This window comes from Budorcas taxicolor, chromosome 4 (assembly GCF_023091745.1).
Source record: "Budorcas taxicolor isolate Tak-1 chromosome 4, Takin1.1, whole genome shotgun sequence".
Classification (NCBI taxonomy): Eukaryota; Metazoa; Chordata; class Mammalia; order Artiodactyla; family Bovidae; genus Budorcas; species Budorcas taxicolor.
In genome coordinates, this window is record NC_068913.1 from 108,234,858 (window position 1) to 108,261,196 (window position 26,339).

The 26,339-nt window shown below is 43.4% G+C and overlaps 2 protein-coding genes across 2 annotated transcripts; both read right to left on the reverse strand.

The window, feature by feature from the left end:
• Positions 1-9,422: 9,422 nt before the first annotated feature.
• On the reverse strand, positions 9,423-10,630 carry LOC128046346 (olfactory receptor 2F1-like). Its single transcript, XM_052638427.1, has 2 exons — positions 10,308-10,630; positions 9,423-9,795 (listed from the first exon to the last, which is right to left on the reverse strand). The coding sequence occupies exons 1-2, from the start codon at positions 10,628-10,630 to the stop codon at positions 9,423-9,425; spliced, it is 696 nt and encodes a 231-aa protein (XP_052494387.1).
• A 10,695-nt stretch (positions 10,631-21,325) lies between these two features.
• Positions 21,326-22,267, reverse strand: LOC128046886 (olfactory receptor 2F1-like). Its single transcript, XM_052639074.1, has one exon. It carries the CDS (start codon positions 22,265-22,267, stop codon positions 21,326-21,328), a length of 942 nt encoding a protein of 313 aa, XP_052495034.1.
• Positions 22,268-26,339: the final 4,072 nt, after the last annotated feature.

Below are 26,339 nucleotides of genomic sequence, written 5' to 3' on the forward strand. Positions count from 1 at the left end.
TCTATTTCTCACTTCCACTGTATAATCATAAGGGATTTGATTTAGGTCATACCTGACTGGTCTAGCGGTTTTCCCTGCTTTCTTCAATTTAAGTCTGAATTTGGCAATAAGGAGTTCATGATCTGAGCCACAGTCAGCTCCCAGTCTTGTTTTGTTGACTGCATAGAGCTTCTTGATCTTTGGCTGCAAAGAATATAATCAATCTGATTTTGGTGTTGACCATCTGGTGATGTCCATGTGTAGAGTCTTCTCTTGTGTTGTTGGAAGAGGGTGTTTGCTATGACCAGTGCATTTTCTTGGCAAAACTCTATTAGTCTTTGCCCTGCTTCATTCTGCATTCCAAGGCCAAATTTGCCTGTTCCTCCAGGTGTTTCTTGACTTCCTACTTTTGCATTCCAGTCCCCTATAATGAAAAGGACATCTTTTTTGGGTGTTAGTTCTAAAAGGTCTTGTAGGTCTTCATAAAACCGTTCAACGTCAGCATCTTCAGCATTACTGGTTGGGGCATAGACTTGGATAACTGTGATATTGAATGGTTTTCCTTGGAGATGAATAGAGATCATTCTGTCGTTTTTGAGATTGCATCCAAGTACTGCATTTCGGACTCTTTTGTTGACCATGATGGCTACTCCATTTCTCCTGAGGGATTCCTGCCTGCAGTAATAGATAAAATGGTCATCTGAGTTAAATTCACCCATTCCAGTCCATTTTAGTTCACTGATTCCTAGAATGTCGACGTTCACCCTTGCCATCTCTTGTTTGACCACTTCCAATTTGCCTTGATTCATGGACCTGACATTCTAGGTTCCTACGCAATATTGCTCTTTACAGCATCGGATCCTGCTTCTATCACCAGTCACATCCACAACTGGGTATTGTTTTTGCTTTGGCTCCATCCCTTCATTCTTTCTGGTGTTATTTCTCCACTGATCTCCAGTAGCATACTGGGCACCTGCTAACCTGGGGAGTTCCTTTTTTGGTATCCTATCATTTTGCCTTTTCATACTGTTCATGGGGTTCTCAAGGCAAGAATACTGAAGTGGCTTGCCATTCCCTTCTCCAGTGGACCACATTCTGTCAGGCCTCTCCACCATGACCTGCCCATATTGGGTTGTCCCGCAGGCATGGGTTGATTTCATTGAGTTAGACAAGGCTGTGGTCCTAGTGTGATTAGATTGACTAGTTTTCTGTGAGTATGGTTTCAGTGTGTCTGCTCTCTGATGCCCTCTTGCAACACCTACCATCCTACTTGGGTTTCTCTTACCTGGGCATGGGGTATCTCTTCACGGCTGCTCCAGCAATGCAAAAAAGCAAAATCGCTGTCTGGGGAGGCCTTACAAATAGCTGTGAAAAGAAGAGAAGTGAAAAGCAAAGGAGAAAAGGAAAGATATAAGCATCTGAATGCAGACTTCCAAAGAATAGCAAGAAGAGATAAGAAAGCCTTCCTCAGCGATCAGTGCAAAGACATAGAGGAAAACAACAGAAGGGGAAAGACTAGAGATCTCTTCAAGAAAATTAGAGATACCAAGGGAACATTTCATGCAAAGATGGGCTCGATAAAGGACAGAAATGGTATGGACCTAACAGAAGCAGAAGATATTAAGAAGAGATGGCAAGAATACATGGAAGAACTGTACAAAAAAGATCTTCATGACCCAGATAACCATGATGATGTGATCACTCATCTAGAGTCAGACATTTTGGAATGTGAAGTCAAGTGGGCCTTAGAAAGCCTCACTATGAACACAGCTAGTGGAGGTGATGGAATTCCAGTTGAGCTGTTTCAAATCCTGAAAGATGATGCTGTGAAAGTGCTGCACACAATATGCCAGCAAGTTTGGAAAACTCAGCAGTGGCCACAGGACTGGAAAAGGTCCGTTTTCATTCCAATTCCAAAGAAAGGCAATGCCAAAGAATGCTCAAACTACCGCACAATTGCACTCATCTCACATGCTAGTAAAGTAATGCTCAAAATTCTCCAAGTCAGGCTTCAGCAATACGTGAACCATGAACTTCCAGATGTTCAAGCTGGTTTTAGAAAAGGCAGAGGAACCAGAGATCAAATTGCCAACATCTGCTGGATCATGGAAAAAGCAAGAGAGTTCCAAGAAAACATCTATTTCTGCTTTATTGACTATGCCAAAGCCTTTGACTGTGTGGATCACAAGAAACTGTGGAGAATTCTGAAAGAGATGGGAACACCAGACCACCTAACCTGCCTCTTGAGAAATCTGTATGCAGGTCAGGAAGAAACAGTTAGAACTGGACATGGAACAACAGACTGGTTCCAGATAGGAAAATGAGTGCGTCAAGAGTGTATATTGTCACCCTGCTTATTTAACTTCTATGCAGAGTACATCATGAGAAATGCCGGACTGGAAGAAGCACAAGCTGGAATCAAGATTGCTGGGAGAAATATCAATAACCTCAGATATGCAGATGACACCACACTTATGGCAGAAAGTGAAGAGGACCTAAAAGCCTCTTGATGAAAGTGAAAGAGGAGAGCGAAAAAGTCGGCTTAAAGCTCAACATTCAGAAAACGAAGATCATGGCATCTGGTCCCATCACTTCATGGGAAATAGATGGGGAAGCAGTAGAAACGGTGTCAGACTTTATTTTTTGGGGCTCCAAAATCACTGCAGATGGTGACTGCAGCCATGAAATTAAAAGACGCTTACTCCTTGGAAGAAAAGTGATGACCAACCTAGATAGTATATTCAAAAGCAGAGACATTACTTTGCCGACTAAGGTCCGTCTAGTCAAGGCTATGGTTTTTCCTGTGGTCATGTATGGATGTGAGTGTTGGACTGTGAAGAAGGCTGAGCGCCGAAGAATTGATGCATTTGAACTGTGGTGTTGGAGAAGACTCTTGAGAGTCCCTTGGACTGCAAGGAGATCCAACCAGTCCATTCTGAAGGAGATCAGCCCTGGGATTTCTTTGGAAGGAATGATGCTAAAGCTGAAGCTCCAGTACTTTGGCCACCTCATGCAAAGAGTTGACTCATTCGAAAAGACTCTGATGCTGGGAGGGATTGGGGGCAGGAGGAGAAAGGGACGACAGAGGATGAGATGGCTGGATGGCATCACCGACTCGATGGACGTGAGTCTGAGTGAACTCCGGGAGATGGTGGTGGACAGGGAGGCCTGACGTGCTGCGATTCATGGGGTCGCAAGGAGTCGGACATGACTGAGCGACTGAACTGAACTGAACTGAACCTGCAACTGGATTTCTGATAAACAGAAATTTTAATTTCCTCTGAGAGTAAAAATAATTTCCTTACTGATCAAGGTATATGCTGCTGAGTGGATGTACACTCATGAACTAAAATATTTGGGCAATTATTCTACAGTTTAGCTTTAACTATTTTTTAATAAGTAATATGTTTACATTGTTGAAAATTCAAAAAGTACTAAAGAGTATATATAAAAAAATCTCTCTCCTACTTTCCCCTTCTGAGATATTCTTAACAGTTTCAAGTCTGTCCTTCTAACGATATTTTATTCTATGACAGAAAGCCACAAATATCTAACAAATCTTTCAACTAATTTACTTACAAACTACTGTATTCCAGGTGCTGTGCTTAGTTGCTCAGTCATGTCCAACTCTTTGCAACCAACTAGCCAGCTGAGTTATTACCTATCACCTGTGGCCTTTACACAAATGGCTGTACATGATTCACGCTTCTCTATACCTCACTGCTTCTGTTTAACAATACATGAATCTTGGAGATCTACACAAATGCACACACATACATTTCCTCACTTTTTTAGATGTACCACAGTTTTAAAAAATGTCACCTGTTTGTGGTCAGTTAAAGTTGCTTCCTGTCTTCTGCTATTAAAATATTGATAGCAACGGTGCAATGTTGGCCGACTCTTGTACATATGTCTCTGGTACCTGTACAAATTAACTATAGGATAAAGTCCATGAAAAGGAGTTACTGGGTCAAATGGCGTGTGCATTTCTAATTTTGATGTGTTGCCCTCTATAGATTTTGATCAATTTGCTTCCTCACTAGCAATTTATGAGTGTGCTTATTTTTACACTTTTCCTTTTTTTTTGGCCAGTGAAAGGTGGCATATTAGTGTAGTTGTAATTTGCAAGACTTATTTTGAGTAAGGTTTATCATTATTTTATATGTGTAGAGCCATTTGTTTTTATTCTCTGTGGAAAGCCTATATCTTTGTTTAATTTTGAATTTAGATTTTGGCTTTTTTCTTCTTTTTTCTTTTTGGCTGAACTGGATTTCATTGCTGTGTGTGGTCTTCTCATCAGAACGGCTTCTCTTGTTGCTTAGCACAGGTTCTAGGGCATGGCAGGCTTCAGGAGTTGCATGGGTTTAGTAGCCCCATGGCATGTGGAATCTTCCCAGACCAGGGATTGAACTCGTGTCCCCTGCACTATAGGTGGACTGTTAACCACTGGACCACCAGGGAAGTCCTGACTTTTTTCTTATTGGTTTGTAAGAACTCTTTATATTTTAGCAAAATTAGCTCTATTATTTGATGTGAATGGCAAAACATTCCCCCACCCTCAATGTTTTTATCTTACTTTATTCTTGATTCTAATGTTAATTTTTAAAAGCATCTTTATTTTGAAATAATAGTAGACTCACAGAAAGTTACAAAAAGAGTAGAATCCTAGGTACTATTCAGCCAGCTTTCTCCAGTGATGACATCTTATGCAGCTATAGTACAATATCAAAACTGTTAACAGTTTCCACCAATTTTTTTACCCTGCATTCATAAAGGCAATGCCAAAGAATGCTCAAACTGCTGCACAATTTACTCATCTTACATGCTATTAAAGTAATGCTCAAAATTCTCCAAGCCAGGCTTCAGCAATATGTGAACCATGAACTTCCAGATGTTCAAGCTGGTTTTAGGAAATGCAGAAGAGCCAGAGATCAAATTGCCAACATCCGCTGGATCATGGAAAAAGCAAGAGAGTTCCGGAAAAACGTCTATTTCTGCTTTATTGACTATGCCAAAGCCTTTGACTGTGTGGATCACAATAAACTGTGGAAAATTCTGAAAGAGATGGGAATACCAGACCACCTGACCTGCCTCTTGAGAAACCTATATGCAGGTCAGGAAGCAACAGTTAGAACTGGACATGGAACAACAGACTGGTTCCAAATAGGAAAAGGAGTACGTCAGGATTGTATATTGCCACCCTGCTTATTTAAATTATATGTAGTAGAGTACATCATGAGAAACGCTGGGCTGGAGGAAGCACAAGCTGGAACCAAGATTGCCAGGAGAAGTATCAATAACCTCAGATATTCAGAGGACACCACCCTTATGGCAGAAAGTGAAAAAGAACTAAAGAGCCTCTTGATGAAAGTGAAAGAGGAGAGTGAAAAAGTTGGCTTAAAGCTCAACATTCAGAAAACAAAGATCATGGCATCTGGTCCCATCAGTTCATGGGAAATAGATGGGGAAACAGTGGAAACAGTGTCAGACTTTATTTTTCTGGGCTCCAAAATCACTGCAGATGGTGACTGCAGCCATGAAATTAAAAGACGCTTACTCCTTGGAAGGAAAGTTTTGACCAACCTAGATAGCATATTCAAAAGCAGAGACATTACTTTGTCGACAAAGGTCTGACTAGTCAATGCTATGGTTTTTCCAGTAGCCATGTATGGATGTGAGACTTAAGAAAGCTGAGCGCCAGAGAACTGATGCTTTTGAACTGTGGTGTTGGAGAAGACTCTTGAGAGTCCCTTGGACTGCAAGGAGATCCAACCAGTCCATCCTAAAGGAGATCAGTCCTGGGTGTTCATTGGAAGGACTGATGTTGAAGGTGAAACTCCAATACTTTGGCCACCTCATGAGAAGAGCTGACTCATTTGAAAAGACCCTGATGCTGGGAAAGATTGAGGGCAGGAGGAAAAGGGGACGACAGAGGATGAGATGGTTGGATGGCATCACCGATTCAATGGACATGAGTTTGAGCAAACTCCAGGAGTTGGCAATGGTTGCAAAGAATTGGACATGACTTAGTGACTGAGCAATAAAATCTAATTTTAGAATAATTGCGAAGATTTAATGTGTAATATATGTGTATAACATGTTAACAGTATTCATCATAATTTGTTAGTAGTATTATAATAATGCATAGTTAATGTTATTTTTAAAAATTATTTTTTGTATCTTCATCAGTATGAAAATAGTAGAGGAAACAGGAAGTGGCAAGGAGTTTTCTAGCCAGCAGGAAAGACCAGGCTTTCTTTCTCTTTCTCTGACTCTTGTTTGTTTGTTTTTTTTTTTTCTTTTTTTTCAATTTTTTGAGTTGCCAAGCAGTGCAAATATGCCAAGTGTGACTGAGATAAAGAAAAGCCACTTGTGGTGGATAAGAAATCACTGAGAAGGAAGTCTGATGCTGAAGAAGGCCACTGCAAGTTCACTAGAGGGTGTGACTAAGAGAATAATTTACTTAAGTAGCATTTTGACATCAGCTGAGGAAGTAAGTCTAGTCAAGGCTATGGTTTTCCCTGTGGTCATGTATGGATGTGAGAGTTGGACTGTGAAGAAGGCTGAGCACTGAAGAATTGATGCTTTTGAACTGTGGTGTTGGAGAAGACTCTTGAGAGTCCCTTGGACTGCGAGGAGATCCAACCAGTCCATTCTGAAGGAGATCAGCCCTGGGATTTCTTTGGAAAGAATGATGCTGAAGCTGAAACTCCAGTACTTTGGCCACCTCATGCGAAGAGTTGACTCATTGGAAAAGACTCTGATGGTGGGAGGGATTGGGGGCAGGAGGAGAAGGGGACAACTGAGGATGACATGGCTGGATGGTATCACTGACTCGATGGACGTGAGTCTGAGTGAACTCCGGGAGTTGGTGATGGACAGGGAGGCCTGGCGTGCTGCGATTCATGGGGTCGCAAAGAGTCGGACACGACTGAGCGACTGAACTGAACTGAGGAAGTAAGAATAGAACTAGAAGCTATTTTTTCTCTATTTTTTTCCTTTGAAGAAATAAAGGAGAAAGGATGAAATTATAATGGAATACTGAGCGTTACTATACAATAGCTATTATCCTTAAACTTGATTCTATATTTTATTTTGTAAGGTTGCTGTGTTACACTGTTATATTGAAAATTGAAAAGACTAAAAAAAAGAAGTGTTAGAAATCACATTAGATCAATGGGAAATCAGATTGACTGGTGGACCCTTGATCACACGCTCTTTTGGGGCAATTTTTTTTTAATGATAAGTTGGATTCTATGGACTTCCCAGGTGGCACTAGTGGTTAAGAACCACCTACCAATGCAGGAGACATAAGAGACATGAGTTCAATCCCTGGGTCAGGAAGATCCTCTGGAGAAGGAAATGGAAACGCACTCCAGTATTCTTGCCTAAAAATCCCACAGACAGAGGTGCCTGGTGGACTACAGTGCATGGGGTTGCAAAGAGCTGGACACAACTAAAGTGACTTAGCATGCACACAAGTCCAATTCTGTAACGTCAGGGAAGCTCATCTAAAACCCTCATCTTATCAATCAGTGGCAAATATCACAGCTTACTACTAAAGCTTTTATAAAACATATTTTCTAAAATTTAAAAACATGTTAAAACTCAATACATAAATTGGGATGTGTTAACCTTTTGTGGTGGCTGCAGATTCTTTGAGAATGTACCAGTTAACAATTATTTTTTGAGTGCTTACCTGTAGACAACGCCCTGAGCTGGGGATAAAGTAGTGAGTATCACAGATTAAGCTTCTACCCCATGGAATTTTCAGTCCTGTGGGGAGTTGGGAATAGTGTCTAGTCATTCAGGTGAGCATGTCATTACAAATTGGGACAAGCATGAGGAGGGAAAACCCTGGTGTCCTGTGAGTGCGTAGCAGGAGGACTCGGGCGGGTGGGGTGGGAAGAGGCACGCACCAGCAGGACTTACTCAGGAAATTATAAAACTGGGATAAGACCCCACTTTAGCACACATTTCTGGGGGCTCATAGACCCCAAACCTGTCAGTTCCAGACTAAGAAGCCCTGCTCTCTAGTGGTGCTCTTGGTCTTGAGTGTGGAAAGCGGAGAATGCTATGGAGGAGATTTTATTCTGAGTAGAAGAAACTGGGTTTGTGTCCAAGGAGCAGGAGGTCCTGAAATCAGGGGACCCTCTGTCTTGGAAATTTCCAAGTGGGTTCAGACAGATGTTATGTTGTCACACTGGTTTGCTATCTCCCTTGTCTCTAAGGGATTCCAGAAATACTCTCTTAATCTGGCTTCCATTTTGGGACCTGAATTTTGTTTTCCTGGGGTTCATGTGCTGATTTATTCTCCATGAAAAAAGAAATTGAAGGCTTTCCTGGGCTAGTGTCTTGGTGAGAGTCAGACTCATTTTGTGAACTGACATTAGAAAAACAAACTCCAAATCTCCCTGAACTGGGGCAGGACCTACTTAACCAGGGGGTTGTTGTCTAACCCTAAGCCAGAAAAACAGGGTTGTCATCAGAGCTGACACTTAAATAAAACACCAAGTAAGCTCTATTTATTTTTGCTTGATCTTCAGCTGTTACTCAGATGGCATGGCTATCTTCTCCATTAAAAAAAGGAAAAAAGAAGGTGCTTCATCTGTCATTATAACCTCTGTTCAATTATCAACTTCAAGACCTGATCATTCATTTTTATTTCTAACACTTCTCTTTATTGTAAATAACTTTTGGTCTGTGTCCCCTAGCTTTCCAATTCTTGGTCTTTCAACCTTGTCTTATAGTCTTCCCTAAATAAAGGAAGTTGAATTATAAACAGTTGATTCACTTACTCCCACCAGTGAAGCATGAAATAGAGAGTTTGCTGGACTAAAAGAAGAAAATAGTTTGTCTCAATTTGTCTAACATGCCTGGTGGAGAAGAAGAGGATAATTTCTAGAATATTATATATTAGGTGCGCTGTTCCCTACTTCAAAAACTGTGCTCTCTTGCTATTGCCTCTAGTGCAAATTCCATGGCCTTGTTTTTAAAGCCCTACTATGCACACCACCCCCACTTTCCAGCCTTACCTCCTCTTCACTGACTCCTCAAAATGAAATCTTTGCTCTATCCAAACTGGTTTGTTCACTCTTTCCCAGACAGACCTTAGTGTTTTCTATCTCCTCACCTGGCTTGCATCATTTCCCTGTGAGCCAAGAATGAACTCTCTCTCTACTCTCTCATCTGTTCAAGTTCTACCATTTTCTGTGGCCATTTTAATTTTTCCTTCCCCATCAATTCTTTTGCAAACCACCTAGGTTTTTTTTTCCTTCATAAGGGAATTTTGTGAATTCCATGGGCTTTAATGTCTATCTCATATTTGGCAGCTAACCAAATATTGCCTAATTGTACTTTGCCATTACTGAATTATGTTGCAATTTCTTTTTGGTATTTACCTTTTATCTTTTCATATAATCCCCAGGTTATGGGGAAGGACTTCATATTAGATTGGGTGTGTCTCCTACAGCACCTGGCATGGTGTACTGAACACAGTGGAGCTTGGGAAAAATCTGTTTGTTGATTGATATTTCTCTCCAAGTCCTGCATGGAGTCCAGGGCCCCATGATTCTCTCAACACTAGGAGGGAACACTGCAACATCCACACAGGCCACATGGCTCACGACCCAGTGCCCACAGGTGGGCAAGTGCATGGGGACTGCCATCTCCACTTCAAAATTAGCCAGGCCCACAAACCAAGAGACCACTGTCAGCCTTGGACTGATTGCTGCTCTGCAGTGCAGGGGGTTGACCACACAGTGTTCATAGACCATTGCTGTCAGCAGTGAGAACTTAGTCCCTGAGTCCTGGGTGCTCATTGGAAGGACTGATGTTGAAGCTGAAACTCCAATACTTTGGTCACCTAATGCGAAGAGCTGACTCATTTGAAAAGACCCTGATGCTAGGACTTCCCTGGTGGCTCAGATGGTAAAGCGTCTGTCTGTTTACAGTGTGGGAGACCCAGGTTCAATCCCTGGGTTGGGAAGATCCCCTGGAGAAGGAAATGGCAATCCACTCCAGGACTGGTGCCTGGAAAATCCCATGGACAGAGGAGCCTGGTAGGCTACAGTCCATGGGGTCGCAAAGAGTTGGACATGACTGAGTGACTTCGCTATATAGTCTATACAATGCTGGGAAAGATTGAGGGCAGGAGGAGAAGGAGACGACAGAGGATGAGATGGTTGGATGGCATCACGAACTCAATGGACATGGGTTTAACGGGTGGACTCTGGGAGTTGGTGATGGACAGGGAGGGCTGGTGTGCTGAGATTCATGGGGTCACAAAGAGTTGGACATGACTGAGTGACTGAACTGACCTGCCCCACCCCAGGGCCAGTGAGAAGAAGTGCTGGATACCACATCGGGTGGAGGAGATGGTCTTCTTCTCCAGGAGGAAGTGCGCCAGCATCTGGGGAACCCCGCTGGAGGTGTAGCAGATGTCCACTACAGAGCGGTTGCTGAGGAAGAAGTACATGGGCAGCTGGAGGCGGGAGTCCAGCCGGACCAGGACGAGGATGAGCCCGTTACCCAGCAAGGTCAGCAGACAGGTGGCCTCGAACAGGACAAACAGCCCAGCCTGGGTCTGCCGGTCCCCGGAGAGGCCCAGTAGGACAAACTCACTCACCCAGGTCAGGTTGTTCTTCCCCATGGAGCAGGCAGGTCAGGCTACCTGAGGAGGTGGTGGCTTAAAGAGTCCAGAATCAGAATTCACAGTCTGAGTCTGAACAAAGGACTTCAAGTAACACTGCAAGTACTTGTATGTTTTCCCTATTAGACTCTGAGCTTCTTGAAGTCAGGGACATTTCCTGATTTTTCTTTGCATACAAAGATTTCTAATGAATGTTTCACAATAAAAAACTTTGTGTTGGGGAAATGAATAAAACAGTTTTCAAGTGCTAGTGTTGAGGATTACTATCTGATCACAAAACACAAGACTTGAGTACTGAAACTCTCCCTTGTCCTTATTACTCATTCTGGAGCCAGTGGTTTTCCAGCTTCTCCTGTAATCCAGGCTGGGTCAGTGACAGGAAAAAAAAAATCCCTCATTTGGTTCTCAATGTACTGATTAAACAGGCTTAGACCTAGGATGATAAGATCAAGACCTCACTATAGAACATTATACCAACTATAATTATGTCCCAACTTTGTGTGATTATGCTATTTCCTTGGTGAAACTCTGGCATTCATTTGGATGTTAAACTAAGTGATTAATAAAGGATGAATGCACACACCACTTACTTGCAATAACAACATTTGGAAACTGACAGTGCCCACTGATGAAGTCAGTAAGGGAGTGCCTGTAAAGCCCTTGGAGCTTTGTTATGTGTAAATCCTTCTGTCATAGCAAAGACATGTTTGCCCCTGGAACACCTCCCTGTTTACTTTGCTGGTCTTTAACCTCTATCAAAAAGGTAAAAAGACAAAGGTGTGTTTAGTCAAAGCTATGCTTTTTCCAGTGGTCATGTATGGATGTGAGAGTTGGACTATATAGAAAGCTTAGTGCCGAAGAGTTGATGCTTTTGAACTGTGCTGTTGGAGAAGACTCTTGAGAGCTCCTTGGACTGCAAGGAGATCCAACCAGTCCATCCTAAAGGAGATCAGTCCTGAATATTCAAGGACGGACTGATGCTGAAGCTGAAACTCCAAAACTTTGGCCGCCTGATGTGAAGAACTGACTCCTTGGCAAAGACCCTGATGAAGGGAAAGATTGAAAGTGGGAGGAGAAGGGGATGACAGAGGATCAAATGGTTGAATGGCATCACCTACTCGATGGACATGAGTTTGAGTAAGCTCCGGGAGTTGGTGATGGACAGGGAAGACTGGCGTGCTGCAGTCCATGGGGTCGCAAAGAGTTGGACATGACTGAGTGACTGAACTGAACAGGGGAAGTTTGAGAGGGAAGGAAAAAACTCCAGATTAAAGGGTTTGCCTATGAAAATCCCACAGGACCCATGGTAGGAAGCAGAGCAGTGCTTTCCACATCAGCTATACCTTAGAATCACTGGGGTGCTTTGAGAATTCCAGAAGCCCAGACCAAACTCTGAAGTAATTAAGAGAGAATCTCAGGAGGGTGAAACCCAGACATTCATATGTGAGTAACTTTACTGTTTCCTGGTAACTAAAGTGTAAAACTTTGATTACATGTTTGAGAATCACTGCTTTAGTGGGAACTTTTAACCTTATTTTTGAAAACTCAAGATGTACTTTTTTGAGATAAAAACCCAGAAGAGTTTTTGAGGAGGAAAAATCTTTGACCTAAACTTCTCATTCTTTGTTTGAAAAAGTTGAGGCCAAGAGAGTTAAAATGATTTGCCTCAAATCCCACTGAATCAGTTAAAAAGTGATCCTGGATATCTTGCCTTTTGTGTGCTGGGTCTCCCTTAGCTTTAGCCTTCTAAAGTGAAAGTGTTAGTCACTCAGTCATATCTGACTCTTTGTGACCCCATGGACTCCTCTGTCCACAGGATTCTCCAGGCAAGAATACTGGAGTGAGTAGCCATTCACTTCCCCAGGGGATCTTCCCGATACAGGAATCAAACCTGGGTCTCTTGCATTGCAGGAGGAGTCTTTACTGTCTGAGCACCAGGAAGCCCTTAACCTTCTAAGGTCTGACCCAAAACAAATGTTTTAGAATATCTTAGTTCCAGGGAAAAACTAGTTAGTGTCAAATGAGATGATATGTGAGAAAGCTCTTCATAACTTCAGTTCAGTTCAGTTCAGTCACTAAGTCATGTCCAACTCTTTGCAATCGCATGAAGTGCAGCACAGCAGGCCTCCCTGTCCATCACCAACTCTCAGAATTTACTCAAACTCATGTCCATCGAGTCAGAGATGACATTGAACCATCTCATCCTCTGTCATCCCTTTCTCCTCCCACCTTCAATCTTTCCCTGCATCAGGGTCTTTTCCAGGGAGTCAGTTCTTCACATCAGGTGGCCAAAGTATTGATTGGAGCTTCAGCTTCAGCATAAGTCCTTCCAATGAATATTGAGCACCAATTTCCTTTAGGATGGACTGGTTGGATCTCCTTGCAGTCCACGGGACTCTCAAGAGTTTTCTCCAACACCACAGTTCAAAAGCATCAATTCTTCTGCACTCAGCCTTCTTTATGGTCCAGCTCTCACATCCATACATGATTACTGGAAAAACCATAGCCTTGACCAGAGGGACCTTTGTTAGCAAAGTAATGCTTCTGCTTTTTAATATGCTGTCTCAGTTCAGTTCAGATCAGTCGCTCAGTCGTGTCCGACTCTTTGCGACCCCATGAATCGCAGCACACCAGGCCTCTCTGTTCATCACCAACTCCCAGAGTTCACTCAAACTGATGTCCATAAATTTGGTGATGCCATCCAGCCATCTCATCCTCTGTCGTCCCTTTCTCCTCCTGCCCCCAATCCCTCCCAGCATCAGAGTCTTTTCCAATGAGTCAACTCTTCGCATGAGATGGCCAAAGTACTGGAGTTTCAGCTTTAGCATTAGTCCTTCTAATGAACACCCAGGACTGATCTCCAGAATGGACTGGTTGGATCTCCTTGCAGTCCAAGGGATTCTCAAGAGTCTTCTCCAACACCACAGTTCAGAAGCATCAATTCTTCGGTGCTCAGCTTTCTTCACAGTCTAACTCGCACATCCATACATGACCACTGGAAAAACCATAGACTTGACTAGACGGACTTTTGTTGGCAAAATAATATCTCTGCTTTTTAATATGCTATCTAAGTTGGTCATAACTTTCCTTCCAAGGAGTAAGCACCTTTTAATTTCATGGCTGCAATCGCCATCTGCAGTGATTTTGGAGCCCAAAAAAACAAAGTCTGACACTGTTTCTACTGTTTCCCCATCTATTTCCCATGAAGTGATGGGACCAGATGCCATGATCTTCATTTTCTGAATGTTGAGCTTTAAGTCAACTTTTTCACTCTCTTCTTTCACTTTCATCAAGAGGCTTTTTAGTTCCTCTTCACTTTCTGCCATAAGGGTGGTGTCATCTGCATATCTGAGGTTATTGATGTTTCTCTGGGCAATCTTGATTCCACCTTGTGCTTCTTCCAGCCCAGTGTTTCTCATGATGTACTCTGCATAGAAGTTAAATAAGCAGGGTGACAATATACAACTTTGATGCACTCCTTTTCCTATTTGGAATCAGTCTGTTTTTCCGTGTCCAGTTCTAACTGCTGCTTCCTGACCTGCATATAGGTTTCTCAAGAGGCAGGTCAGGTGGCCTGGTATTCCCATCTCTTTCAGAATTTTCCACAGTTTATTGTGATGCACTATTATTTGACCTGAGGCCAAACTGTGGTGGAGATAATGAAGATAATGGCCACCTCCTTCAAAATGTCCCATGCATGCACTGCCTGACTCAGTGCCCCCAACCTTGCAGCAGGCCACTGCTGACCCACACCTCTGCCAGAGACTCCTGGACACTCTCGGGCAAGTCTGGGTCATTCTTTGGTGGGGTCACTGCTCCTTTCTCCTGGGTCCTGGTGCATACAGGGTTCTGTTTGTGCCCTCCCAGAGTCTGTTTCCCAGTTCTGTGTAAGTTCTGGTAGCTCTATGATGGGTTAATAGTGACCTCCTCCAAGAGGGCTTATGCCACACCCAGGTCTGCTGCATGCAGAGGCGCTGCCCCCAAGGCAGTCCACTGCTGACCCGTACTGCCACAGGAGACACCCAAACACAGTTCTGTCTCAGTCTCAGTGGGGTCTCTGGGTCCTGGTGTGCACACAAGGTTTGTTTGAGCCCTCTGAGCATCTCTGGCAGGTATGGGCTTTGATTCTAAACGTGATTTTGCCCCTCCTACCATCTTGCTGGGAGTTCTCCTTTGCCCTTGGACATGGGATATCTCCTTAAAGTCACTCCAGCACAGCGCAGGTGCTGCTCCAATGCCATGTGGCAGACGTGGGGCATCTCCTGACCCTTGCTCCAGCGGTGCTCCAGAGCATTTAGATAATGCTCATAACTTCAGAGCATTATCTAAATAAAAAGGATTTGTAGTAAAGATATGCGGGATGGGCCATAGAATCTAATGAAATGGAAATGAAAACAATTCAACCCAAGTCTTTCTAACAGGGTTTGAAGATAGGGCTCTGGCTGGATGGGGGTGAAGAGGGCAGAGGAGCTTTATGCTATCCTCTGTCTTTCCTATTGAGTTGGAACCTACCCACTTCCTTCTTTCAGTCCTTTTGTGGCTGGAAGGTGTCATTGTGGAAAAAGCCAAAAATAGAAACTGTCTTTGGCACAATACCCAGCCCTGGCTTTCCACAGAGCCTATTTCTTTCATCAGTGCAGTAAGAAACCAAGCTATGGTTCCCAAATGTGGTTCATGAGTGCTGAGAACAGCACCTGAAATTCTCACCACTGAAGAAAGTGAAATGCACAGTGAGAGTCACAAAAAAGAATACAAGCTGGGAGGAAATTTTAGGATCATCATCTCCACCTCGATGGTTACAAGTGAGGAAGCTGAGGCTCAGAAAGCAGAAGTGATTTTCTCAGGATTGTTCTGCCAGTTGGGAGCAAAACTGGAACTGAATCTGAAGTCTGATGACCACAATCCCATGTTTCTTCCTATTACATCACATATGTTACCATCTGGAGCATCAAGAGTGTATCACAGCCACTACTGGAGAGCAGCATCACCATAGAATGAAATGTATGACAGGTTTGATTTATAGGGAAGGGGGTGTCAGAAAAGATGTGGTGTTTGGATGCTGCTCCTGGGGAATCAGGATGGAAACTTTGTCATAAAGGGCTCTAAAATCACTGCAGATGGTGACTGTAGCCATGAAATTAAAAGATGCTTACTTCTTGGAAGAAAAGCTATGACCAACCTAGGCAGCATATTAAAAAGCAGAGACATTACTTTGCCAACCAAGGTCTGTCTAGTCAAGGCTATGGTTTTTCCAGTAGTCACGTATGGATGTGAGACTTGGACCATAAGGAAAGCTGAGTGGCAAAGAACTGATGCTTTTGAACTGTGGTGTTGGAGAAGACTCTTGAGAGTCCCTTGGACTGCAAGGAGATTCAACCAGTCCATTATAAAGGAGATCAGTCCTGAATATTCATTGAAAGGACTGATGGTGAAGCTGTAATACTTTGGCCATCTGATGTGAAGAACTGACTCCTTGGAAAAGACCCTGATCCTGGGAAAGACTGAAGGTAGGAGAAGGGGATGACAGAAGACGAGATGGCTGGATGGCATCACTGACTCGATGGACATGAGTTTGAGCAAGCTCTGAGAGTTTGTGATGGACAGGGAGGCCTGGCGTCCTGCAGTCCATGGGGTCACAGAGAGGTGGACACGACTGCACCGAATGCGGAACACAGACTGAAGAGTAGCCTGGCCAGATCAGCGGACTGGCAGTCCAGCTTGCCAAGCACCAACTGACCTCTTTCCACTTTATCTGTAAAAGGGAAACATCCACCCCATAGTGAAGCAGAAGGATGGAGCCCACATACCTGGACTCTCACCTTTCTCTGAAGCCAGGAGATAGAATTGGAAAACTGCCTCCACTAAGCCCAGCTCTTTCACTCCCCTTTTCTGATTTCTAACAAACAAACTGCTTAAAGGATAGAGTATTTTCTGCTTTTTATTGTGCGCTTTCTAGTTTGAACAGAGACTGGCATATAGAGCTGGTGGACTGACTGACTGACTGAACATCATTTATTCATTGAGAAGTGGTTTCTTTAAATTTCATTGTCTTATCTAGGAGCTCAGTGTAGAACCTTAGTATTGATGTTTTCACAGAGTTCACTCTGTGAAATGACTCTAATCAGAAGGGTCTCTTGAAGGATAATAGAGTTTTTGCCTCCTGATAGGAAGTGTCCTTTAAATACATTGAGTTTCTCTTTAAAGACTCAAAAGGGCCAAAAAGACTTTAAAGGGCTGAAAAAAAAAGTCCTAAAGCTCAAATAATGGAACTGGAGCAGAAAATAGGAAATAGGAAAATATTTTGTACAATTCTCATGAATTGGTATCTTCTTTGGATAAACTACATGTATGCACTACAACTGTGGACAATAGAAATTAAGTTTTATTTACAAGAGATACGTTTTAATTATTAGGATTCAGTTCAGTTCAGTTCAGTTGCTCAGTCGTGTCCGACTCTTTGCGACCCCATGAATCGCAGCACCCCAGGCCTCCCTGTCCATCACCAACTCCCGGAGTTTACCCAAACTCATGTCCATCAAGTCAGTGATGCCATCCAGCCATCTCATCCTCAGTCGTCCCCTTCTCCTCCTGCCCGCAATCCCTCCCAGTGTCAGTCTTTTCCAATGAGTCAACTCTTTGCATGAGGTGGCCAAAGTACTGGAGTTTCAGCTTCAGCATCAGTCCTTCCAATGAGCAGCCAGGACTGATCTCCTTTAGGATGGATTGGTTGGATCTCCTTCCAGTCCAAGGGACTCTCAAGAGTCCTCTCCAACACCACAGTTCAGAAATATCAATTCTTCAGTGCTCAGCTTTCTTCACAGTCCAGCTCTCACATCCGTACATGACCACTGGAAAAACCATAACCTTGACTAGAGGGACCTTAGTCAGCAAAGTAATGTCTCTGTAATTATTAGGATTAGAAGATGTCAGTAGATTATTGTCCCAACTATATCATAATTTGATGAAGAATTATAGCTCAACAAGTATAGAACAAACATCAGTTGACCACTCCCAACTTTTAATGGGTTTTTATCAAACCTCATCCACAAAGTTTGCTCATTCAACTATTTGATGAGCATTTTTGTAGGCAGGTTATGTTTGAAAGTATAGTAGAATATCACACTGCTCAAAGCTGCTTCCATAGACCTGTGATAAGGGTAAAAGAAAATATACCAAAGTATAAGTGCTTTCGGTTTGTTCTTTCAGGAGAAACTCTTGAGGTTTCTTTGCTGTAGAAATCACAGACAGCAGGCAAACAGCAAGCAGATGCCTAAGTGTGAAGGCTTTTGTTGGGGGAGAGATCTTTGAGGAGGAATAGAGAAAGGAAAAGATAATCTGTTGATCTGGGGGAGAAATTGATAATATAAAAATGAGAAGAGTCTGAAAACGAGAGTTAACAAATTTTTCCCAGGGGATAAGACTGGGTGCCTCAGATGGGAGTGGGAGTGGGAGTGGGAGGGAAAGGGGCTTCCTTAAGTGGCGTTAGCATTAGTGGTAAAGAACCCGCCTACCACAGCAGGAGATACGGGTTCAATCCCTGGGCTGGGAAGATCCTCTGGAGGAGGAGGAGGGCGTGGCAACCTACTCCAGTATTCTTGCCTGGAGAACCCCATGGACAGAAGAGCCTGGTGGGCTATAATCCATGGGGTCTTAAAGAGTTGGACACGACAAAAGCGACTTAGCACACACATACATGGTAGGGGAAAGGACCAGGGAGGGGATTAAGAGGAGGATGGAGGCTGGTGGTCATGGTCTTAGGGGGAGAGGGTAGCAGAGAGGGGCTAAAGCAAGGAGTGAGAGGAAGGGAAGGGAAGGGAAGGGGGGGGGTCTTCAATAAAATTAAAAATGAAAGTTTTGCTAGAACATACACAAATGGCCAACACACACATGAAAAGATGCTCAACATCTTTAGTCATTAGGGACATGCAAATTAAAAACACAATAACATGTCATTTCACACACACTGGGATGGCTACAGTCAAACAGAACATAAATTTTGCCAAGAAAGCAGAGAAATTGGAACTCTCATTTATTGCTAGTGGGAATGTAAAACAGTTCGGCTATGGTGAAGAGCAGTTTGGCATTTGCTCAAAAAGTTAAATATAGAATTACGGAATGACCCAACAGTTCCACTCCCGGGTATGTACCCAAAAGAATTAAAAACAGGTTTTTCTATTAATAACAAAAACTTGTACATGAAAGTTTATAGCAGTACTATTCACAATAGCCCAAAGTTAGGAAAAAACCCAAATGTCTATCACCTGATGAATAGGTAAAAAAACATGTGGCTATTTCCATACAAGGGAACATTATTCAGACATAAAAAGGAATGAGGCCTTGCTACATTTGACAATATGGATAAATTTCAAAAATAATATGCTAAGTGAAAGAAGCCAGACACAAAAGATCCCATATCATATGATTCCATTTATATGAAATGTCCAGATCAGGCAAATCCTTAAAGACCGAATACACTGTGGCTTTAAGAGCCTGGGAGGAGGGAGGAATCAGTTCAGTCGCTCAGTTGTCGCTCATTTGTGTGTGACTTGTTGACCCCATGGACGGCAGCATGCCAGGCCTCCCTGTCCATCACAAACTTCTGAAGCTTGTTCACATTCATGTCCATCGAGTTGGTGATGCCATCCAATCGTCTCATCCTCTGTCATCCCCTTCTCCTCTTGCCTTCAGTCTTTCCCAGTATCAGGGTCTTTTCCAATGAGTCAGTTCTTCATCTTCATCAAGTGGCCAAAGTATTGAAGCTTCAGCTTCAGCATAAGTCCTTCCAAAGAATATTTAGGACTGATTTCCATTAGGATTGACTGGTTTGATCTCCTTGTGGTCCAGGGGACTCTCAAAAGTCTTCAACATCACACTTAAAAAGCATCAATTCTTCAACACTCAGTCTTCTTTATGGTCCAACTCTCACATCAATACATGACCACTGGAAAAACCATAGCTTTGACTAGACAGACCTTTGTCGGCAAAGTAATGTCTCTGCTTTTTAATATGCTGTCTAGATTGGTCACAGTTTTTCTTCCAAGGAGCAAGTGTCTTTTAATTTCATGGCTGCAATCACCATCTGCAGTGATTTTGGAGCACCTCAAAATAAAGTCTGTCACTGTTTCCATTGTTTCCCCATCTATTTGCCATGAAGTGATGGGACCAGATGCCATGCATGATCTTAGTTTTTTGAATGTTGAATTTTAAGCCAGCTTTTTCACTCTCCTCTTTCACATTCATGAAAAGGCTCTTTAGTTCCTTTTTGCTTTCTGCCATAAGGGTGGTGTCATCTGCATATCTGAGGTTATTGATACTTCTCCCTGCAACCTTGTTTCCAGCTTGTGCTTCATCCAGTTCAGCATTTCCCATGATGTCCTGTTTAAAGGGTATGAAGTGCCTTTTAGGGGTGATGAAGATGTTATGGAACTGTGTAAGCATGAGGTTCCATGACATTGTGAATATACTAAATTCCACTGAATTGTACACTTTAAATGGTCAAAATCTTGAATTGTATGCAATGTGAATTTTACCTCAGTTTTGACAAATTGTTTTACTAGGAATTTTCAAAGGTACTTCATCTCCTCCTCCTCAATCTTTCGATATTTTCTTAACAGACTCAGTTTGAATTATTCTCAATTTATATTTTGTTTGTTTGTGGGTAAGATAAACCAGACAGCTATAATATTTAGGTAAAAGATGCTTCATTCCTATTCTTAAAAGTAGTTTTAAACATTTTTCCAGATAAAATATCATGGTCTCACTTTACATTCTAGGATGTTTTGAGCTCAATCATTAATTTTTGTGTCAATAGAGTGAAAGGATCACTAACAGGGAGTTGTGATCCCTTCTTTCTTAAGTAGCCTGACTTACCTCTGATGGTCTGTGCACGATTCTTAGGCAAGCATGAGTTCTGATAATATCCTTCAGTTTTCATAAGAGCATATCCTTAGACCTGATTATGTAGAGAGATGTTTGCGGTTATGAACTTTTCACTTTTTGGCCAGCCACTTGCCACCATGGCAAGTTTGAAAGGAAAATGAGCGACGTGATATCCACTGACTCATATGAAGCCAGCCCTGTTCCTCATGGATGTGCGGATAATTACTGCGACTTTGGCTCCAGGTCCCCCTGTGAACTCTCCACCCTTGGAGCTGAGTGGGACCACTGGTGACCACATGATGACCCTTTTACCTCTGGCCCAAGGCCTGTTTGATCCCATGGGCATGGTGAATCTTGTAAGTCATAACTTTTCCTCTCTTTTTTTCCCCACTCATTTCAGAAAAGCTTAGACTTGTGGCTGTAGAATTTAGGAAATAGACTTTCTTGGCATAAATTCTGTGCACTGCCCAACATTTCGATTTAGTCTTCCTTTCTAATTCATATATACCAGTATATCTTTTTTTTTCTCCATATAATTTTCTGTGGACTGTATGTGTTTCTAAGTCGTTGTAATTCACATTTTTTAAAGACTAAGTCAGGGACCAAAAACAGAGCCCAGAGATAAAATTCCATTTCTCTGTGGACTTCAAACGATGGTGCAGGATTGAGGACCCTCCCATCGGCTCCCTCACACAGACACACACCACACACGTGCACTCACATGCCCAAACACGTACATGCACGCACAGTAGGCGGCAGGCACGCTGCCCTGCCCACCGTCCTCAGAGCGAAGCCCTTGAGCCACAAGGTCCCAGGCTACCATTTTGATTCAGAGCTCCTCGTCAGAACCCGAGTCAGAGCAGCCTTTATCTCCTTGTTCCTCAAACTGTAGATGAGCGGATTCAACATAGGGGTCACCACCGCGTAGAAGAGCACCACCACCTTGTCCTGCTCGGTGGAGGCGGTGGTGCGGGGCTGCATGTAGGTAACCAGGGCCATGCCGTAAGACATGGAGACCACGGTGAGGTGCGAGGCGCAGGTCCCGAAGGCTTTGCGGCGCCCCGCGCTGAAGCGGATCCGCAAGACGGCCGCCACGATGCGCGCGTAGGACAGTGCGACCAGGCAGCAGGGCACCAAAAGCACCACCACGCTGGATGCCAGTATGACCGCCTGGTTGAGGGTGACGTCCACGCAGGCTAGCCTGACGAGCGCCAGTGTCTCACAGGCCACGTGGTTCAGCACGTGGCGCCCACAGGTGGGCAGACGCACGGTGACTGCGGTCTCCACCGCCGCGTTCGCCAGGCCCACGAGCCAGGAGATGGCAGCCAGGCCTGCGCAGAGCCGCGGCCCCATGACGGCCGCGTAGTGCAGGGGGTCGCAGACGGCCACGTAGCGATCATAGGCCATGGCGGCCAGCAGCAGGAACTCGGTGCCCCCCAGGGCCAGCGAGAAAAAGTGCTGGGTACCACATCGGGTGGAGGAGATGGTCTTCTTCTCCAGGAGGAAGTGCGCCAGCATCTGAGGAACCCCGGTGGAGGTGTAGCAGATGTCCACTACGGAGAGGTTGCTGAGGAAGAAGTACATGGGCAGCTGGAGGCGCGGGTCCAGCCGGACCAGGACAAGGATGAGCCCGTTGCCCAGCAAGGTCAGCAGATAGGTGGCCCCGAACAAGACAAACAGCCCAGCCTGGGTCTGCCGGTCCCCGGAGAGGCCCAGCAGGACAAACTCACTCACCCAGGTCAGGTTGTTCCTCCCCATGGAGCAGGTGGGCCAGGCTGCCAAGGGAGGTGCAGAGGCAGGGAAGGGCAAGTAAAGGTCTCTCTTTAGGAGTCTGGGATTAAGCCATGGGCCAGGTCTGGAGCTGGAAGTGGGACACCTCCCCTCAGGTTCCTTAACCTAGGTGCTGAGGGGACAATGCCATGAGGCGGGAGGGAAAAGGAGATTTGAGTTCTCACAGTGGACTCAAGGATGAAGTCCCTGTTCTGGTCGTCCTTAAGCATCTAGGATCCAACACAGTTACAATTACATAGGATATAAGCGATCAGTGTGAAAGGGAAGATAGAGGAAAAGGTGGTGGAGAGAAGGGAGGAAGGGTGATAGGAAAGAAAAAAGGGAGTAAAAGAGAAAGAAAAACTAGGGAAGGGAGGTAGGAGAGCAAAAAATGAGGGAAGGAAAGTGGAAGGCAGGGAAGAAAGGAAAGAGTCTCCAGTGTGGGGTGGCCAAAGACGACACTTGAGCTCAAGAGGAGCGCCTAGGGGTCGATGCCTAAGTCTGAACTCACTCGCTCCTTATGTTTTCTCTGATGTTCAGGTCTGGGTTTCTGCCTAGTCTTCTCACATAGCTCTTGTGCCCAACAGTCTGGATGAAGTTTAAATCAGTATCTCTAAGCCCCTGCTGTGTGTCACGGACTGTGCGAGACATCAGACGCCTGTCTGTGAAACAGAAATATGGAAGCACAAGTTCTGTTCCTTTGGTTCTTATAATTTAATCAGGGACACAGACTAAATTAATAATTACAAAAATTAATTATGTATAATTGTGCTAAGTGCCAGGAAGGAGAAGAACAGGGTTTCTAGTTAGTTAATTAAATTTGCAGCTGTAATTAAATTATGACTGCAGTTGTGCCTTATTTCTCAATAGTATGCAATTTATATAGTAAGTTGTGGGCATTTATTTAGGTGTTTAAATAAATGGTAAACAATGTAATGAGAACATTTGTAAACCATTGATGCTTACATGTTTGTACTGAGTATGAAGTGACTGACATCTGCTGACTTTTTTAGGGGGAGTGAATTCTTTCTCAGCTAAGATTGCACTGGGTTATTTTCCTTCCAGCACATTCACCAGTCTTCTATAAACATAAATAAATGTCATCAGCTTTTTCTTAATAGAAACAGAATCTTAAGGTGTATTTCTTGCTCTTAAAATAGTAAATTAATTAATTCAATTCAAAATATTTATTGAGTATATGAGGCACTATGCTTTCAACCAACTTCTGGGAAATACTGCCTTTCTATGTTAGGAGTTTGTTTTAGAAAATCAGCAGTGCAACAGAATCAAATAAAAAATTTTAAAAATTGGATCTTTGTAAAGTCTATGAGAATCAAATGAGACAGTGTAACAAAGGACAAAGGCAATATATCAGTGTTAAGAAAACCAGAGTGGAGCCACATAATCAAATACAACAGAACTGAGAAGGGTAATCTAATTCAGAGTCTTTCTGGCTGGGGGCAGGGCCTGGACTCTGGTGCAGGAGAGAGCCAAGAGCTGGATGAAGCAGGCAGCTCTTGCCGTCTGTTCAGCCCTGGGCCTGCAGTGGCCAGCAGGTGTCACTGTAGAAACTGCAAAGAATAGAAACTGGCTTTAGGGTCTCAGGATTGGAACCCAGTTCTGCGTCCGGAGTGTAGGAGTTGGTGGCTGGGATTCTGAGCACTGTCCCAAGGAGTCTGTGGCTACCCGCAGAGCTTAGTCCTTGGGTCAGTAGAGAAAGCAATTCAGCTCTGATCTCCGGAGGTGCTGCAACATCCAGAATCCTCACCTTCAGAGTTGATGTCATGGATTCACAGTCCCTCCAGAAGGTCCCTGTTACTGTATGAGAAAGTTAAAAATGTTAGAAAGGAAAGAAATCACAGAGATCAGGTATTGCATCCATTTCATTCTACAGATGGAAACCAAGGAAATGGGGTGAGGTGACTGGCGCTGGAGTCAGATCTACCTGGGAGCAAACCTGGAGCAGGCCTGGAACCTGAGGCTTCACGCTGTGCTGCACAGCTCAGTTCTCACTGAGCCTGTTAGTGAGGGCTGGGAAGGGATTCTAGAAGGATGTGGTCTAGGAAGGGAGGCACTTGAAGAATCTTAGTTTGGAAACCCAGGACAGCTATCCTGCCAACGCAGAGAAATGCTATGTGATGAGTGGGAAAATCTTTGAATGAGAAATCAAGGGATCCAAGTTCTAGTTAGCCTGCTGTGTGCCCTGGGCAAGTTAGTTGACCTCATTGAACCTCAGTTTCTCCATTTGAAATGTGGTAATAATAATAATGCTTGTCTCACTGTATTTTGAGTAAGAACAGATAAAGATATGAATATGAATGTGCTTTGTAAAGTACTAAGTAAACACAAAGGGCTATTTTATTATACTCAACAGGTGAGGTCAATTTGCCTGGTGATGAGGGAATAAGAAACAATATCAATTTGTGCTATAATGGCCAGAGAGTTAACAGAATGTGGGCCATAAAGCCCCTTTGCAATAAATCTTCTTACCTAAGTCACCTAATTAAAAAGATCCTGTTTAAATAAGATGAATTAATGTAGAGTCTGTCTATACTCAGTGAGTATACCATGCTCCACATACAGTATAAGCACAATCTCTTTTTTTTTCAACAAAAATTTGATGTTTTTAGATGATAAAACATTGATTTTATTAATAGATGGCTTTGTTCTCAGCTTTTGAGGATAATTAGAGAATTTCTTTCTACTTTGCTTGACTTAGTGAACATTTACTGAGCACTGAGTAGAGCCTGGACCAGTGGCAGGTGCCGGGGTGAGAAGGATCAATACAGCCTGGTCTCCATCTCCAGGAACTCAGCCTGGCAGGTGGATAGAGAGGATAAGTTACCATGATCTTATCAGAGAACATTTGAGTATCAAGTCTGGTAACTGGAGACATCAGTTCAGTTCAGCTCAGTCGCTCAGTTGTGTCCAACTTTTTGTGACCCCATGGATGGACTGCAGCACGCCAGGCCTCCCTGTCCATCACTAACTCCTGGAGCTTACTTAAACTCATGTCCATTGAGTCGTGATGCCATCCAACCATCTCATCTTCTGTTGTCCCCTTCTCCTCCTTCCTTCAATCTTTCCCAGCATCAGGGTCTTCTCCAGTGAGTCAGTTCTTCGAATCAGTTGGTCAAAGTACTGGAGCTTCAGCTTTAGCATCAGTCCTTCCAATGAATATTCAGGATTGATTTCCTTTAGGATTGACTGATTTGATCTCCTTGGAGTTCAAATAGAGTTGGACTATGTAAATAGCCAGGAAGGTATGTAGAAATACTAATGTAGAAGCAAAGAAATAAACAGTGCATTTGCTTCTTGAAAAAGTAGATATGGTTTATGGCACATGTAGATTGGTAGTAAGACCCGGAGACCTGGTTTTCAATTTGTATCAATAAACCATCTAGGTATTGTTGTAAGTCACTATATTTTCGAACTGTAATTTCTTCATCTGTAAAATGAGTGAATTAGGTAAACACTAAGATTTCTACTCGTTCTAAAGCTCTGCAATAAATGAATTTATGTAAGCTGCATGTAAATTAAATATCTTTGCTTTTGATCATCCTAAATATGGGTAGCTAGTGAGACTGTAGGAAATAAGATATGGGTTACTGAGTTTAAAGTTCAAAGTATTAATATCACACATAACTGTTTGGTGAGGTGCCAATGAATGAGACCAAGTTGACTTGAAAACCAGAAGCTAAGGAAATAGGGAAGGAACAAAACAAATAGAAACGGGAGAATGATTTGGGTCAAGGCTGAAAGACTTGTAGGCTTTAACACACAAGTTTCTTTTCAAAGTTCATCCCAGATATTTGGTATAGCGAGGTAATTTCTAACACCAGATCAGGGTCCAAACTTGAGAAGACAAGGAATCCATGTCTATCTTCCGTACTTACACCAATTCCACTTTCTCGGTTCCTTTTCAATATAATACATAAAGCTAAGAAAAGAGTGTTATGTCTTTTGATCTCCACTCTTTAGCTCGTTGAATGTATGTCTGTATACTAAGCACTTCAGTTTATAGAGGGGATTGGATCACTTACCAAGGCCAAGGACTTTG